General features: G+C 34.4%; 1 protein-coding gene across 34 annotated transcripts in view; it reads left to right on the plus strand.

Moving 5' to 3' along the window:
- Nucleotides 1–19,241, plus strand: part of MYCBP2 (MYC binding protein 2) — a 193,443-nt gene that overhangs the window by 116,426 nt on the left and 57,776 nt on the right. For 15 of the 34 annotated variants that reach the window (XM_038182409.2, XM_038182484.2, XM_038182684.2 and 12 more), the window contains 7 exons: nt 1,597–1,809; nt 4,974–5,029; nt 5,417–5,532; nt 7,158–7,255; nt 11,502–11,618; nt 12,364–12,504; nt 18,090–18,164. In XM_038182409.2, the coding sequence (XP_038038337.1) occupies nt 1,597–1,809; nt 4,974–5,029; nt 5,417–5,532; nt 7,158–7,255; nt 11,502–11,618; nt 12,364–12,504; nt 18,090–18,164 (816 nt within the window). The remainder of the gene's footprint in view (nt 1–1,596; nt 1,810–4,973; nt 5,030–5,416; nt 5,533–7,157; nt 7,256–11,501; nt 11,619–12,363; nt 12,505–18,089; nt 18,165–19,241) is intronic. The other 19 variants (XM_038182576.2, XM_072032467.1, XM_072032468.1 and 16 more) reach the window with 3 other exon arrangements.

Here is a 19,241-nt window from a genome sequence, read left to right on the forward strand (position 1 = left end):
TAGTAGTGGAAATGCCCACTTTTAGACCTTTGGTGGTGGTGATGTATAAGGTGACAAGAATCCACTTTGTACTTGTAAGCCAGGAAAGAGTATTATAAATTGTAAAGTAAATAAAAGTGATAGAAAAAAAGTATCAGAAGCACATTGATAAATCATTTTTAGTCACTTTTTTAGATTAGAACAGCTCTTCCCCCTTTCTAATATTTGGAAGTTCCTGTAGTCTTTGAACTTATTAACTGGCAAGATCTGAGATTCTTGATTTTTGCTTCATCCTCTTCAGTTAATCACAGCTGGTTTTTTATTATTGTTGAAGTACTGGAAAGGAAATGTTCATGACCACCTGAGACAGAATTAGAAAACCCTTCCAGGATTCGGTTTAATACCTATGGGATATGTGTAAAAGTTGGCTGTTTTGAGATAATGAAGCATGCAAACAAATGAAATTGAACACAAAGTGTTACTCACCTAGTTTTAATAAATTAGGTTACATCTATGTTTTAAAGCCCCCTATTTTCTGGAGTTGTACAGATGTTTTCAAATCTTGCTTTTGTCAAGCGTAAAAATAAGTGAAGTACCTTAAACAAAGGTAAGATTCCTATAATAAGAACTCTCAAGACTAGTCTTTGTATGTGATGTAATAGAGTTATCTTTCAGTGTACTGTAAATTCATTAATAGCCAGTTAGTTTTAAACAAAAATACAACAATCAGTTTAGTCACACAATTTGAACATAACATAAATGTGTAGTTAATGACATAAATTTGTGACAGAGAAAGTAGAAAACTTTTAGTTACTTTATTCTGCAAATTGGGAAAAAGATGTGTGAATATAAACCCATCAAAATAGTTGCTAGATTTGTTATTTAATAACTATTTTTCTGCACAAGATTATTAAAGTAACACATAATTTAATTAATTATTCTATCTGACTCATTCAGTGTTCAATGTACTGAGGTAACTTCCAGTAAATTAGGTCAAATTTTGATAAATATCATATGACATCTGCAGCAACTAAACATTTCATTGCAGATTTAGTCTGTTCAGTTAGTCCAGGTAGTCTGTTCCTCCTCAGAAAGCTAAGTTCTGCTGACTCTTTGTTACCTACACTAATAGATGTCTGTGGTACTTCTGGGAAAAAGAAAAAAAAAAGATAAAATACAAATTAAAGTGTATAGTGCCGATGTAATAGGGTGCTGTGCCAGGTCTGGCAGGTGCTGATGACTCACTCTGAAACCTGAAGCATTTTCTGTTGTCAGCAAACTTAGCTAGTGCACCAGAACTTACAGTGCTTCCTAGGGAGTGCTCTGCAACTGGCATAAGTTACCTAACGTTACACATACCGATCATATGCAAAGTTGGTTAGGTGCTGCTTTCCTGTACATCTACATTCTCAAGTTTTACACTAGGACGTTGTTCTTGACTTTGTCTGTGTAGATGCACGTTGTCTGTGTAGAGGCATGTTTTTCACATAACTAGATTAGTAGCAAGTTCTTTAAGCAGTGTCACTGTACTTTAGCAGGTCTAAAAGAATGCATGGGTTTGCTTTCTCCCTAAATCATTTCCCTAAGTCATCTCCTATGTTCTGTGTCTGATTATAGGTAGAAGTCAAAGCTATTCCTGTTTCTCAGAAAAAAACATCTTTGCAACAAGAGCAAGTTAAAAAGGTGCAACGGATACCAGGGAGTCCTGCAGCAGCTGCATCCCCTAGCGCTGATATGACTTTCGGAGGACTTCCTTCACCAAAGCTTGATTCTTCTTACGAGCCAATGATAGTAAAAGAAGCTCGATATATTGCTATTACAATGATGAAGGTAAATTACTGTTACTTGAGCAAGGTAGCTGTAAAATCCAGTATACAAAGTGGGTAAAAGTGTGCGAAAAGGGAAGGGGTAAAGTATGTTTCAGTTTAATCACAATCTAAAAATGCATTAGTTGCAAATTACTTTGATTATATTTATTAAGTTCAGCAGAAAAATAGATGCCTCAAAATGGCCAACTGTTCCTGAACTCTAAAGCAAAAAATAAACTGGATCAGTATATAAAAAGAAAAGTTGTGTATTTAATTTTGATTACACTGATTAGTAAACTAGTCTGAGTGAGAGGAGAAATAAAAACAGTTATTGAAATAAGGGGGGAAAAAGACAAGCCTCTGTACCTATGTACAAGCCTCTGTGTTGCATAGAACCTATATTAAAACCTATAACTGGTGAATGTAAGAAAAAAATCAGAGCTAAGCAAAGTTAGAAAGATTATAAAAATGATTGGTGTATCAACTCAAAATTGCCAAATAAATCATCTCAGAGACTTTGCAGGCAACAGTTTTTAAAGACATGAAAACAGTTACTATTGGTTTGAGTGTATTTTAAAACCGGAAAGGTGCATTTACATGTAGGTAACATATTGACCCAGTTACGAGATGTGACATGATATATATAACTAGCAGCTGGAAAACTTAATGAAACATGATTAATCAGGAGTTAGAGAAAGATAATGCTATACCCTGTATGGATTTATGTGGAAAAAGAGTCAGCAAACTACCATCTTTTAAAGGGTACAGGTTTGTTTGCTGGAGATGGTAATTCAATCAGTTGAGGATAAAACAAATGATTTTAAAAACTTGTTAAATTACATGTTGAATGTTGAATGAACATGTTGAATTACATGTTCATTACAATGAAACGAATGTGGGGTTTATTTATTTATTTACTATACTTGGGTTACTGCAAAGATCACTCCTTGTCTTGATGCTACTTGATATTTTTATCAGTGAGTTGCGTGAAAAAGTATATTATTTATTCATAGTTCAAACACAAATGTGATTTCTAATAACCACTGACTACAGGCTTCTTTTTAGTAATAGGTATCAAACCTGTTCGCACAGCTGTTACAGTGGCACACCTTGCAACACGTTAGGTGCGCTGGAGTAACTGTTTGTGGAGCAAGTGCAAGTGTCTAGAAATTCATCTCCAGAGTTGATGCACCCTTTGAGTGAGGGAAGCTTGGTATTAGCTAGTCAACTTCAATAATTTTTAATTTGAATCAAGTTAAGGTAAAATTAAAACACAAATATTCATTTAAAGTCACCTTAGTATATAGGACAAAAGTTTGTAATGGTCAAAGAGACGAAGTAAATTACGCACATCAAGGTAAAATATAAAAAGTGTCTTTTGCTGAAGCATGATTGACTCCTATGTTTAACACCTTTTTTGAGGAAGTTTCTTGCAAGTTTTGGATGGAAAAGACTTACAATTTTTTATTTTTTTTTAATCAGGAAAAGAGGTGGTATTTTGCTACTTAAGCTAAGGACAGTCCAATATTCTGAGAAATGCAACTGTGTTACCTGCTGTTTCTCGTTAGCTTATTAACTTTATTGATTCAAGAAAGTGAAAATTCTCTTTTACTTCCCTGCAAAATATAGACATCCTCTGACCTTTCTGTTTTATGCCAGCCTGTATGTTGTATCAGTGCTAGATAGAACCCTCCAAATACAATTAGAAACTGTAGCTCCACACTTTGTGACAGTAAATTATACGTACAACAAGTATGGAGGATTGAAACCCTAAACCATGTTGGATATTTGGATAGAGACCCAGAATGGCTGATCTGCAGCTATGTTCATGTGTTTTTATCCTTCCTCTTTTTTCCACTGTTGCTTTTCATGGAATGTATGAATCTGGTAACTCAGCAACTATTGCAACCAGTGATACATTTGCTGGGTTTTGGGATTACCACAGTCTACTTCTGTGGAACTTCTCAGTGCAGTCATTTCACAAGTAACTGTGAAAGTAGATTATTTTTTTTCTATTGAGATTCAGCAAAAATGTCACCTCAATACAGAGGGAATTTCTTCATTTTGAGTAGAAAGAAAGAACATTGAAGGGTGGACTGTTTGTTGGATAAGGAATTGACTGGATGGCCACACGCAGAAAGTTCCAGCCTGTATGTCAAGGTGGAGGCCAATGACAAGCAGTGCCTCTCAGGGGAACAGTTTTAAACTAGAAGAGGGGAGATTTATATTAGATGTTCAGAGAAAATTCTTTAATCTGAGGGGTGGTGAGGCAGTGGAACAGGTTACCCGGATATATATCCATATAATGGATATGGATATCCATATCCATATATCCATTGTGCCTACAAGGAAGTTGAAATATGGATTATTAAAAAGAAAAATTAAAAGGAATTCAAGGGCTTTTTAATCAAGTTAGATTAGAAGGGATTCAAAGACTTGACTTGTTTTTTTTACTCAATATTTCTGGTGAGTGTACGGTTAGATTTGTATGTTTTTTGAGAAAATACTCTGCTTTCTTTTATTTGCTTGTCGTGGTTTAACCCGGCCGGCAGCTAAACACCACACAGCCGTTCGCTCACCCTCCCCCCTCCCTCTCTGGGACGGGGGAGAGAAATGGAAAGTGAAGCCCGTGAGTTGAGATAAAGACAGTTTAATAAGACAGGAAAATAATAATAATAATAATAATAATAATAATAATAATAATAATAATAATAATAATAATAATACAATGGTGATAATAGGAAAGTAATAATAATATGTACAAACAAGTGATGCACAATGCAATTGCTCACCACTCGCTGACCGATGCCCAGCCTAACCCCGAGCAGTCCGGCGCCCTCCCCCCGGCTAGCCACCCCTATATATTGTTTAGCATGACGTCAGATGGTATGGAATACCCCTTTGGCTAGTTTGGGTCACCTGTCCTGGGTCTGTCCCCTCCCAGCTCTTACTGCACCCCCAGCCTGCCCGTTGGCAGGACAGAGCAAAATGCTGAGATGTCCTTGGCTTGGTATAAGCACTGCTCTGCAACAATTAAAACATCGGGGTGTTATCAGCACTCTTCTCATCCTAAGCCAAAACACAGCATTCCACCAGCTACTAGGAAGAAAATTAATTCTGTTCTAACTGAAACCAGGACATTGCTAATTGTTGATTTTATGTTCATTTAATTTCATCTGTTGATAGGCATATGAAAATTACTCATTTGAAGAACTACGCTTTGCTTCACCGACACCAAAGAGGTAAATGTTAAAGAATTATTTTTTATTAGATACTAAAATTAAGATGTCCCGTCACTTTTGCTTACACCCTGAGTTGCAGGCCTTTGTTTTCTTAAATTTAGAGATTCTGGTTTAAAATATTTCATTCTTAGTAGTTCTAATGTTGATTCTATATTTGTATTATACATTTTCTGAATGTGATCTTTCATCTTCTGCTGTCAAAACGTGCTGTAGAAGGTTATGGCTTCATTATAAATAATATGGGGTTATTGCTTTGGACAGAGGAAGAAAGCTAGTTAGATTATTTCAAAGAAAAAAAAAACATAGTTTACCAAACTTAAGTGTTACAGACAATTTCCAAGAAGACAGTAATTGTTTAATGATCTCAATTGTTTTGTTTATGCCTAGACCCAGTGAAAACATGCTGATCAGAGTCAATAATGATGGTACATACTGTGCAAACTGGACTCCCGGCGCTGTTGGTCTCTATACCATTCACGTTACCATAGATGGCATTGAAATAGGTACTTAATTTTCATAATACTTAAGCAGAAATTAATCTTATATCCACTTGTATCAACTATCAATAAAGGCATGTCTTGGTGCTCCTAAGATTTAGTATTAAAGTTCATAGCAAAACATAGTACCCCAGTTTTGGTTTAGAAGCCTTCTATTGAAATCCCTCTTCTTAAAGAAAAAAAAGATCATGGCTACTCTCTCATTGGAATAGGGACATATTTGGCAACTTGTATATTTGTAATGCATTTAGAAAACAAGAATAATTCCTGGGAAATACGAGTTACTCTAGTGTGCTAGGGGAAGATTTCCCCTTCGGAAAATGTCTACACCTTCAATTGTCCCTTTTTAATTCTACAGGTGGTATGGTGAAGACAGCAGCACAGATATTGAAGGCATTGTAATTAGGCCCATCTCTCATAGGAGGGTGCATCAGCAATTCATCTTTGCCAATACTGTGCAGCACCTTTTGTAAATAGATACATAAATTCCAGTCCCATTCCAATCCAACATGTGTTACCTACAGAAAATAAGATCAATGTTATATTTTTCATAATAGTTATCTTTGTTCATTCATTGCATAGGGTTAACTTTTAGAAATATTAGAATACAGTTGTTAACCTTGGTTATTAGACAGGTATGAGTGTCCTCTAGTAGTTGTCGATATCATCTTTCTTCTCTTTCTTCAATGTTACTTCTGTTGTTGTTCAGTGGGGTTCATATACCCATACTCGACCCATGATTTGCTCAACTTTGGCCCTCTTAAGTACTGGTAGCACTTAGTTTCTTCTCTGTTTCAGATCTTGATCCTTCTAGATTCCTTCTGTTACTTACACATTTGTTTAAAAGAACTTTCCTGAAAAATTGCTGATTTATCACTAGGTCTGGTTGCTTCACATTCTTGCTCTTCAAAGGGTCAGTCTGTAAAAGAAAACAAAAGCTTAAAACCATTAAATTGCTACAGTTTGTCATTAACAGTGATTTCTGAAAATATTTTTTTTAAGATTACTATTCAAGGTTATATCCATCTATTACAGAAGTTTGAACTGTTTCTTTATTTGTGTTTTTCTTTGTGATCTGAGAATTTTACTGTCTTGAGATATTTTCTAGCACCTCCTGGTTTTATAATAGTGTTGGCAATTAAAGGTGCTGGCTCTTTAAATTACAGGCCTTTTCTTGTTGTGTAGCTTGCCTTCTAAGGCTGTTGTCTGTTTATTGCATTTTGTGATTAGCATCTGCAGCAGTATAGCATCATAAGCTGTTGCCTCTCTAGGAGCTTTTACTTGCACCCTTCAAACATTTAATTCTGTCTTCACCATTCCTTGAAGCATGTCTGTGCAGACATTAGGATACAAAATTACCTAGTAGTGATGTGGACACAGTGTGTGACAGATACTTAAAAACAACATTAGATTATATGTCTGTAAATTTCTACATGTGACTTTATAAATGTTGATAAAATAATACTTTGCACCATTAAGCAGCTGCAAGTGTTTGTCAACCAGATAAGTGAGTGGCTGCTTTGCATACTATTAAGTTGTAGCACCGATAAACTGCAGTTATTATATGACTAATAAATTGACTTATTTTTTTATTATTATTTTATTTTAACTTAGTCTTTGTTTGCTTATAGATGCTGGGCTAGAAGTGAAAGTAAAAGATCCTCCAAAGGGAATGATACCGCCTGGGACACAGCTTATTAAACCAAAGGCAGAGCCTCAGCCAAACAAGGTTTGAAAAAATAAATAAAAACCCAAACAGATAGTTGGAGTTGGGTGGGATTTTCTTGTTGTTTAATAAATACTTTATCACTTCGTAGCAGTACAGGACTTAAGACAAATCACTTTAATGTGCTGAATGGAATGAAATTAATATACTGAATAAAATGAAAGATGTTCATTCCATTTTCTTTCTGTATACCCATTAATAAAGCTGTTAGGAACTATATACAAACTATACATATATGGCTTTTCACACAAATATTGTGCAGCCATTATGAAAACCACATTCTACGCTAATATTAGTTCTTTTTATTTGATGTTGCGCTATGGTATGAGTTGTACAAAGGGCATATATTGTTTGTCTTCTGATAAGGCTCTTTCTTTAGGCAGCATAAAATCCTAAATTAGTTTCTTGGTGATGTCTTCCTTTCTTAGAATGTCGTGCCTTCATTTTAAAAGGTTTATCCTTTCTACAGCTTTTGACTTCCCCATTTCATGTTATTGTTCTACCCCGAAAGACTGAAGTAGGCACAAATAACGGATGAAAGGTGAAAGGTGGTGTGACACTTCTGGGGAAATGCCAAGATGAAGGAAATATCCTCAATAACCCTTCCTTAGCATAAAGAGGGAGTTAAGCAAAGTACTGAATCTTATTTTCATGCAATAAACTTGTATTAAAAGACGTGAATTCTGAAAAAGCACTAAATTACCCTTCCCTTTTTTATTGCAAGAGTAAAAGTGGACTCTTCCCCTCTTCTAGGAAATACACAGTTACAGAAAGAACTGGGTGTTTGCCAACTTCTTAGCTGTATGGTACATCTTGATAGAATTATTTCCCAATTTTCTGGTTAATCTAGAAATAGCACCTTTTGTTATACAGCTCCCAAGTCTGTAAATACATCATCCATTGTCTGCTTCTGCCACTAAAATGATTCTTTTTTTTTTTTACTTCTAATTTCCACAGATATTGTTATTCATTGTTTTGTTTTGTTTGCTTCTTCCACAAAATTATTTTAGGTTGTCTCCCATCTCTCCATTAGGAGAAGCTCCTTGTGACTTCCTGGTTACTTATCTTATTTATTATCTTAATTAATAATTACCTTAATACAAACTTTCTTTTGGGTGAAATGCATCTCATAGATGTTAATGGTATCTCCATCCAAGCTGTGTTTTACTTACTCAGTGAAGAGAAAGAGACAGTTGTTACGATACAAGTTGCTGGATGGAACTGCCTTTCTTTTCTGTTACTACAGTGGGAATTAAGGTGACTGGTTCATATATAGCGGCTGTATATTGTCAAGCAACAGTCATGACAGCTTAAAAACAAAACACAACAAACTTGACAAAAGTTAGGCAACTGGTGTTCTGAGGCAGTAGTCAAGTGTTTAATCATCCACCTGTGTTGTTGTTCTTGTTTCTTTTTCCAAGTTACAGTCTTTTTGAAAGGGGAAACATCCTTCTGTCCTGTGTATGGTGTCTGTTAAACCTTTGTCAAGACTAGGATTTATCAGTGTTGCAGGAACACAGTAGACTTCTCATGATAGATCATTTTATCAGTTTTCTTTCTTCTATGTCACAATTGCATAATGAACGAGGTTAGCATAATTCACATATGTGAACAGCAGTATTATAAATAATCTAGAAAGTTAATAATTGTGCAGTGCATTCTTCTGAAGCCAAGAATGCAGATTAGACATGTACATCAGAAATGGTCCGGTATGCCAAATCCAATCTCACTGAGAAAAATGGGTTAGTTAAGTCCTAGAAACTTCTTTCTCTCCTTTCCCAGCCCTAAATTTCAGATAGTTATAACCAAATAACAGTAATAGTGGTGATCTGTTCTCACCTGGAAACAACAAAATATTTTTGTTGAAACAGGAGCATTCCAGTTTTGGAGTCAGACCTAATTGAATCCTAGGTTGAAAATGGAATAATGTAGTATTGATCTGCTCGTTTTCTGTTAATTGAAGTTGGATGAAAATCTGACTTTCCTGTCCATCAAAGCTGGTTAAGGAGGTTATCACAGTGATCTGTCTTCAGCCTGGAATACAAGAACTGGTGCCGCCTCATTGGCTGTGAAATTTAGATTAACTACTTTGTAGAAAATCCTATCCCACGTCCTACCGAGGGAAACACTGTCTTACGATCCGTGTAAGGTAATTCAGGGTAGTTGGAACCAAATACAAGAAATCAGTCCTAATTTAATTGAATTGGAAGGGACAAGACTCTTGCAGGTATGATTGGAATCTAACGTTTTGTTTCTACTGTCCTCACATTACTAAACAAGAAACTATCCGATTTAAAAAAAAAAAAAAAAAAAAAAAAAAAAAAAAAGGAGGGCTATTTTTTTGCATCCTTCCATGGGAGTTTAACCAACTTGTCAAGGTTGTTTTATTCTATGCAGCACACATTTCTGTGCTGCAAGATGTACCTCTTTTCAGATACACCAAGTAAGAAGGCACAGTAACAAAGCTCTTGCAAAGTTCTGTGCACTCTAAGAGATAAATATACGTCAATTGCTATGCCTTTCTACATTGTGATCACTTCTTCTAGTCAGAGCCCAGTTTGTGTGTGTTCCATGGAAGAAGCAATTTGGGCAGTGTTACATGAATAAGATACCGAACTGCCATGCTATAGAGAAATACTGCAAGCAGAAAGGTGCTGTATCAGAAAGAAGACTTATACAATTAACATATGAAAATGCTCTTTCCAGACTTGTTTGTAACCAAATTCTGTGTGTGAGTTCTTCTTCCTCTAAACTGAAATTTTTAATCCAAGCTCCAGTTAGCCTGTCACAAGATTTATCTGAAGTAACGTTTCATAGGGGTACCAATGTAAAAATTAGGAATTCCTAATTTGCAAGGCTCTGTTTTTGGGCTTCTATATGTTGAGAATGCTGAAAACAATGATTCAGCATTACATTTTTACAAGGAATGGAATGGGATGGAATGGTTGGAAGGGACCTAGAAAGATCGTCAAGTCCAATGCCAGACCACTTCTTCTTCAGGGCCAACCAAAAATTAAAGTGTATGATGTTAAGCATATATTCGAATGTCTCCTAAACACTGACAGACATGGGACATCAACCACCTTGCTAGGAAGCCTGTGACCTTCACCATAAAGAAATTTTTCTGAATGTCCAGTCTGTACGTTCCATGGCACAGCTTTGTTTCATTCCCGTGTGCCATATACCAGGGAAAAGAGATGAGTACCTTCCACTCTTCTCCTCCTCAGGAAGTTGTAAAGAGCATTGACGTCATCTCTTAACTTTCTTTTCTCCAAACTACGCAAAAATATTTATGTTATTGTGTTTTTTGTTTGTTTGTTTAAAAAAGCCCTAAGATGTATATAATTTCTTAAATAATTTGCTTAGAGGAAAAAAAATGCACTGAGCTTTTGCCTTCCTTTACCATTTTCCTGAGTTGATTTTTTCCATATCATTCTCTGCTAATTTGAAGATTGAGTTCATACTTCAGTTGATAAATTTCTGTTTTATAATGTTGAGTTTGAAAATAACCTTCAAAGAAAGGTTTTGTACAACACACACAGAATATACGCGTTTATTAAGCTATCTTTTTCATTTCTGATTTTAAGTTGTTCTTTGGGACAGCTGCCTGATAACATGTTTGAATGACCAAAAAAAAAAACGTGAATAACAGCTGGGAGATTTGGGGGCTGTAGTAAATCAGACTAGTAACAAGGAGTGCCTCATCTAACCTTACTGTGAAAAAGGAAGAAATTATTCAAATGCCTGTTTCAAAAATAAGTAGAAAGATCTGCTCTTTTGCTATTCTCAAAAGGCTATTTAGACTGTCTACTAAGAAAAATATCCATATTTTGGCCAAAAGCTGACTAAGCAGAATATTATGATAGTGTCAAATGAGGACTGATAATCTTGAGTTGGTCGGTTACTGGAAATAGTAAATTTGGTAAGAGAAAATGACCTTCAAAACCCTGACCTTCGAAACTTAAAGAAGAATAAATTTTAGGTGGGCAGTTATAAGAATGAGAAGCTTGTACTGAATGTTGTCTGGTATAACAGAACCTTCAGAGAGATTGAGTTGATGTAGTTTAAACATAGTTTTAACAAAAATAAATGAAATCATACACAGCAGCCATGGGAAACTAGCAACAAACTGTAACTCTGACTGCCATCTTGTCACTAGCATTTCAGAATCTGTTAAACCTATTTCTTTTTACTCTGAGAGCTCTGTTCCAATTTTTTCTTCCTTACTATCTTTCTTTGCTTCTCTTAGGTTCGCAAATTTGTGGCCAAGGACAGTGCAGGGCTTCGTATCCGTAGCCACCCTTCCCTTCAGAGTGAGCAAATAGGCATAGTGAAAGTCAATGGATCCATCACTTTCATTGACGAGGTAATTAATAAGAAATTTCTGTTGAAAATTGAGCTAAGATGTAAAGTTAATACATGCAAATAATGTTTTTTTCATGTTTAAATGTTGACATGTACAACTTAAGAACATAAGAGTATAAATTGCAAAAATCTCACTATTTACCAATTTAGTTTTTCAAGCTGTCATTTCCTTTTTATTTGCTTACTTGAAAACCTTTGTAACAGACACTGTGATATCAGAAAACAAATTTCCTAGAGTTCATCTTCCAATAATATCTCTAAGGATTTTGTGTTTAGTTTTTTCAACTGTATATAAAAATTCAAAGATGCAAGTATCATTTTCATTATGTCTTTCACTTACACTTCTGAAAGATCACTAGTGTATTAGACTACTGTGCATGTATACTTCTTCTAGTATAACTTCATATACAAGGAATATTTTTGCAATTTACTAAGTTAAATGAGCAATGGAAAAGTGGAAAGTGGAGAACAGTAAGCTCACGAAGGCTTGGCTTTTCCTCTTTTCTCTCAAAGCAAGATCTGATTTAAAACTGTCTTTGCACCTTGCATTCTAAAAAGATGTGCTTCCCATTGCTTTGAAATTCTGATTTTGTCAATATTCCTTTTTACCTCTTCTTATGTTCTGTCAGTATAGTGAAGATCATTACATCCTTGCTACTGCTATTTGTCTAATGTCTGTTAATCCTTGCTAGCCACAGAACGGTTACAGGAGGGCATGGCTCGTTTTTGTTGCTTGTTTCCCATAGATCCACAATGATGATGGTGTTTGGCTGAGGCTGAATGATGAGACAATAAAGAAGTATGTTCCTAACATGAATGGTTACACTGAAGCCTGGTGCCTCTCTTTTAACCAGCATCTTGGCAAGAGCCTTCTGGTACCTGTTGACGTAAGTAAAAGGTGCCTTTGAAAAATACGCAGAGTACACTCTATCCTCATTACAAAACTTTCTTTAATTAAGGCTGCAAATGAGTCCTGAGGTTTAAAAAAAAAAAAAAAAAGTTTAATTACTAAATACTATCTTAACATGTGTTTCCGTTTTTGAGGGCTATTGTGTAATGAGGGTGGAGTGTAGAAATGTACAAAGCTTTTTATGTTGAAGATTCTTCTCCTAAAAGAGAAGCAAAAGAGGAAAAACTGATACAAGAGTATAAAGAAGTATAACAATTAGATTAGGCACCAGATGTTCCTGATGCAAGACTTCATTGTCCATAAAGTGGCCCACTAATGTAATGATCTCAGAAGAGGCTTACAGTCTGATCTCAGAAGAGGCTTACAGTCTACAGTTAACCAATGTAGTTGAGGCACTTTTTAAAAAACTTTTAAAAATCTTTAGGCTGTGTTGTTTTTCATGGATATTTTTGTGAGTTTTGTATATGAATCCCTGAGTTACAAAATGGTAGCTAATGAAAGAATCACAGCATCAAGGCTCAGTAAAAAACATTTGAGTTTATAAGAGTAAGTGTAATTTTTCTGGATAACTTCAGTGGTGATCACCATCACTACAAATCAAAGGTTACACATTTTCTGGCAACAAGATACAATTAGATACAAAAGTGTATAAGTCAAACTAATGTTTCTCAAAAAACTTCTGAAATTGTAGGTCTTCTGGCTTATCTGGTTTTGTGCATTCAGCAAAGTGGGCATAACATGGTTTCTTCAGGGCAGAGTGTAAGAACTAGATCTAATTGCTAAAGCAGCTGTTTAGTTTCAACTTGTCCTCTTATATGGGTGAGCTTTACTTTGGTAAATCAAGTTATCAATTTTGGTAAATCTTGTAAGCATGGAAAGGTGAGATTTTTTTCAGATTTTTGTTTTCATTTCTAATATTTTTTTTATGTGCTGTGAGGAATGTTAATCATCTCAGCAGTCATGTATATGATTAGCAAGAACTTACTGGTTGGTATATTTTAAATGGCTCCAGTACACATTTATATGCGGAGTAACATACACTTTGTTCTCTGAGAAAAGCTTAAAAGAGATTACCACTCTTTAATAATAATAATAATAATAAATACTGAACATTAAATTTTGATAACATAATCTTGATGATTCAAATTCACTTGAATAAGTAAGCCAGGTACAATTAAATGTGAAGAATAGTGTTTAATTATTACACATCTCACTCTATGAATGCTTCTCTAAAGTTCAGATAAAATAGATTTTTTTCTTCTTAAAGTGTGTTGTGAAAGTTTTGATACCATGTGAACTCTTAGAATATTACAAATATAGCTACTTTTATTTTAACTAACCAGTTACATCACATTCTCAATCACACTTGGTAAAAGTCACATGCCTTCTTAGTTTCTAATCAATCAACAGCCAGTAGAAAACAGCAAAGATGTTAAGAAAGCAACTATTACTATAAGGTGGTTATGTCTAATAACATATATTTTGAGTTACTTTTGGATAGATGTTTTCTTTGCATCTTTTCCATACTTTTATATTTTTGAAAGGCCATAGCATGTCCTGAAACTTTAATTTTACTATAACTGTATTTAAGCATTTAGATTTGTTGGCTTGATTCATAATCATAAATGGGAAAAAAACAAAAACAAACTATATTTTTTCTTTCTTAATGGCCACAAAACAGAAGTCACAGTTCAGTGGCTTACTTTTGGCTGCCTTAGTCTCTACTGCGAGCAATTATGTTCTTATGCACCGCACAACTTGATGAAAATTAACAAACTCTTTAGTAAGCTCCTGACTTTTGTAAATCAGCTTAGAACTCTTTTCTGCTAAATCTTGACCACATAAAGTGATACTGCTTTCTTGTATCTGCCCATCCCTTTTTTGTTTAATTCCTAACTGAATGGCATTATGAGCAAAATGTAGTAAAACATCTGTTAATATACACAGTTTCTAGAATCTACAGCTCTTCTACCAGTATTGGCTCTAGAAATGGGAAACATACTGGAAGGAGTCTCATATGTGACTGCAAGTACATATGGAAAATCAAGCGGCTGAATTAGTCACGCTAATCCCTGTTCAAATTAATGTCACAGTACTTCTACTAGGCTCGATTTTTATTCAACTCAGGAGTATGCAGACTTGGCAGTTTTGATGACGTTACTTTGCTACATTTAAAAATACAAGCTTCTTGTGATCATCAGTTACGTAGAAAAAATCTTTCAGTACATTTTGTAAAATATATTTAAGGTATGCTTTTTACAGAAAACTTTGATTGCTCTATTTCATCACTGTATTAATTGAGCAGTGAAAAAAAAATTAAAAAAAATAAAAAAAGATTTAAAATGATAAAACGCACAATTTTTTGTAGTGTTAATTTCAGCTTCTATCCCGTAAATACATAAATATGGCATATGTACCATAAATATGTTATATTTATCCCGTAAATACGGCATATATACCGTATTTACATTTTTTGTTTATTTATAGACATTAACTAGTTATTTTTATGATACAGCAAATTTGAGTATCTTAGATCTCCTTAGTACACTGTTTCTGTATATTTTGATCAAAGGTATTATATTTATAGATAAATGATCATAGGGAAGCCGAGATCCAGTGTAGTTGCCAGACTGTTTATTTTAGTTGTGGTCATTTACTTTCTGAAGAAACACTGTCAAATTCTCAGGAAACATATTCAAATCTGCTCTTCTCCTTTCATGAGGAACAGCTACGTAGACATTGATCTAAACTTGAGAATCTAATCCATTTTAGGTAATACGATTATGAGACTATGAGTCTAAACATGTTGTGAATTTGGATTAGCTTCTTACTGTCATGATAGTTACTTTTCCTTCTGTCTTGTGTGATTGATACAGTTAATTGTTCTTGCAAAGTTCTGATAGAGGTTATCATGTATACAGATGGTTGCATTTTCATGCATGCACATAGTAAAAGATACATACAGCATAAAGCAATACACACTAGTGAGAAATGGCTTTATTTTATGGGGAGTTAATGGAATTTGTCTTTTAGATAAACTCAGGAACTTGTAAAAAAAATCATATTCTGAATATGGTTTTGTTCCTTAATTTTAAATGTCAAATGTATAATAATAAGGAATACTCTATCCTGCTGCCCAGTTTTGGTGTTATATTCCCCAACCACTACAGGCAAGCAGAACTGAGAAACTGCATATTTTTTAAACTACTAATGTAGTGTAAGAGAGAACCAAAATTAGTACGTAGATTGCTGAGTTTGATTGCAGAACCTCTGAATGTTTTGTGGAAACACTGAAGGACATTTACAATAGATTTCTACCATCATTTTAGATGTGATGGGAAATAATGGGTAAAAGTCTAAAAAATCATTTAAGATAACACTTAGCTTTGAAAAATAATATTAGTTGAGATTTTAAATGCTTTTTTCATTGCTAATTTCTAGTGGTGAAGTAATTTATATTCAGTTTTATGATTTTTGAAACTTAAACTTGATTGGAAAAACAAAGATATGAATTTTTTCCTGGAATTATTTTATTCCTGAAATTATTTTTAATTTTTGGAATGGAAAGCTTGAAAGGAAAAAATGAACTAAATCTACAGATGGTAGCATGAGGACTAAATACAAGAGCTTGTATGTAGTAGTTTCTTCAGAATTAAATATTAATTCTCAATTATATGCTATTTATCTACATATGCTATGTAGATATGTAGATATGTAGATATCTACACTGATACATATTGATCTACATATACATATTGATCACATATACATATTGATCTACACTGACATACGACATGCTAAAAGCCAAGAAGCCAGAAAGCTCTAAAGTTTGAAGAGCAAAGGTCTGGTTTGATCTTCTCTGTGTTGCAGAGCCAGCCAGCATGGTCCCACTTCAGTGCTGTTGGTTTCTTTCGTGCTTTTTTCACATATAACTTTATGGCATACAAAACCAGATCTTTGAAATGATAATTCAGTATCTTGGGTATGGTACCACATTCCTCTGAACAGTAGAAGTCTGTCACAAAGTAGGAGACGTAAAAAAGTAATGTAATCAGTCTGTTAAGCTACATTGGATGCCTATGAAGTAAACTCTCATTAGGCAAATGTAGTCTTTTTATAATTATTATAGTTTTATGTCAGATTGGTAAGCCTTTATTCTGTGATTTTGTGATCTTCCTGTCTAAAACACCACCACCACCTTCCCTGATGCCCCCAGGCATCTTTTATTTGTGTAGCAGTGCCTTGTTCAAATTCAGGAGGAGGTGCTGCACTCTAGTGAAGTTATGGCTTTTGATAATTTCTTCATTTTTATCCAAGTTTAAAGTTGTGTTCTTTAATAAAGATGGATGTAAGGAGAATTTTTGCAAACAGTAGTAGATGATTTACTTCTGTCATGAGGTGGATTTACGTATTTTTAACGTTAATGGTTTTTTTTCAAGGAGTACAGAGAATGCATGACAAGACTATTGTACTTGCCAATTTCTGCTTAAAATGATTCTTTTATTATTATTTTTTTAATTACTGTTAAATTTTGGTGTGAATGCTGCAGGGATTTCACTTGGTTTTCCTGCCAAGATGGGGATAGAAAATTAAAAAAAAAAAAAAAAAGTGTCTTTACCAAAGGGACTGTGCTGTAAATACTGATTATTAATACTACTACTTATGTACTACTAATTATTTCTTTTGATAGGGACAGTGAAAATTTCTTTGAAATGAGTGGAAACAAGTTTATGGAGAGAGGTTACTTAATGGAGAAAAACGGCTGCTTTTGGTGTTTTCCAGTGGCTAATAAATGCCATCCTATCTGTTCTGTGGGGGAAAAATGCACAGAACAGTAGAGCTTGTGTCTCTAATATGGGCCATTGCTTATAAAATTAGGGAACTCGAGCAGCTCCATTTGATTGTTGATAATTCGTAATAAAGTAGTAAATGAATGGTATGTCTTATAACACTAATGAGATCTGAGTGGTTCTTCCTTACAGCACTCTGCAGTTTTTGCTTCTGGTAAAGAGTGTGGTATCGATGTGCAAACTAGTGAAATCACTCTGTACAAGTGAGTTGCTTTCAAACATAGTGAGCTCAGCCCTTCTGTGTCTGTGCAGTTCTGAATTGGTGACAAAAGACCACGTGCAGTTGTCCTGCAATAATTGAAATCCTTTCGAAACAGCAGACTGCCTTGCTTGTAAAAACTGGTATATGGTGGAACAAACTACTGTTTCGTTGTAACAGAAATGTGGGATCTGTCTCTGCGTAGTCTCAAGCTTTGTAAGAAATGTCTGGCTCTTGGTTTCAGTAAATGGCATGACACACTACATCCATTTCGAGCTTTTGACATACCAAACTGTTTTTGTTTAATAGATGATTTGGCAAGGGGAGCAATGAACTCTCAGGTGACTTGATCAGAAAAACAAACTTCTCACTTTTGCAAGATATTCTACCAGTAAAATTACTTGTGGAGAAAGTTTGCATTACTATACTTCTAGCTTCTTCCTCCAGTGTTTCTTTGTTCCCATTTCCTTGTTGATATATGTCTTTTTTTTTTTTTTAAACTTTGTTGTTCAGAATGTCTTTAATGCTAGCCAAGGAGTAAGGGATTTGGACTTTTTTTCATGGACTTCCAAAGCTTTACCCCCTAAGGTGAGTTAATTGACAGGAACAGTCACACTGTATCTCTTTCTCTTTTTCAGAATGTACCTTGTAATTCAACTTTACATTAAATATTCTTTGAAGTCTACTTCACCTTGAAATATTTTTACAGGAAATACAAGGTTTGCATAGAATGCTGTATCTGGATCTTTTCCTTTACGAGGAGAAAAAAAATATTGGGGCAGGTTGATTCATAAGTAGCACATTTCTTTATTAAAAAAATATATAGAGAGAAATTCAGAGATATTAATAACATAATAAAGGCTTTCATTCTCCTTCTTAATGCAGAATGAATAGTAATTTTTTTCTGTTATTGAAGGGCTCACATGAAGTTGCAGTATCTAATAAGATGACATTCATAGGAGGAATACCACAAAAATTTAATAAATAGACCATTCCTTTTTTTTTTTTTTTTTTTTTAAATCTGCAATTACAGGAACAAATTACAGTATATGCAGCTAAGCAGTCTCAGTTAGCTACATAAGTGTCTTTACAGCCTTGTACTGATTTTTAGATCCAAGTTGTTTTCATATGAACTTTGTAATGAAGATGATGCTCAGTACTGTACCTACTGGTTTAGAGATTTAAAAATCTGTTTTTCACTGAATCTTCTTCCCCAAGATAGCAAACTTCTTTACTGTTATATCACGATCTAGACAATGTTCACACTATCTTTAGAATGCAGATTTTTTTTTCTTTGAAACAAATTACTGCAGCTTGCTTTGAAAGTTAACATATTTACAGAACAGGTTCATTTGCTAGAAAGGCTTCTCGGTAAGACTGTTAATAATTCTGGACATGATGCAGATTTCAATACCAAAAATCTGAAAATACATTAATTAGAGAGCAGAGGAAATAATGTAAATTAAAAAGGAAATAACATAACTGGAATTTCGGTTTAAACCTGATAAAAGTATGTTTCTACACAGCAGGTAATGAACTCCTAGAAGGCGTAGTTATAGGAGATTGTGGATGCAGAAAGTATCGGCACATTCAGAAGGGATTAAACATGTTTATAGGAACCAGATTCATAAACAGACACTAGAGGAAGTAGGGGTGTACCCTCTA

Source organism: Anas platyrhynchos, chromosome 1, assembly GCF_047663525.1.
Source record: "Anas platyrhynchos isolate ZD024472 breed Pekin duck chromosome 1, IASCAAS_PekinDuck_T2T, whole genome shotgun sequence".
Taxonomy (NCBI): Eukaryota; Metazoa; Chordata; class Aves; order Anseriformes; family Anatidae; genus Anas; species Anas platyrhynchos.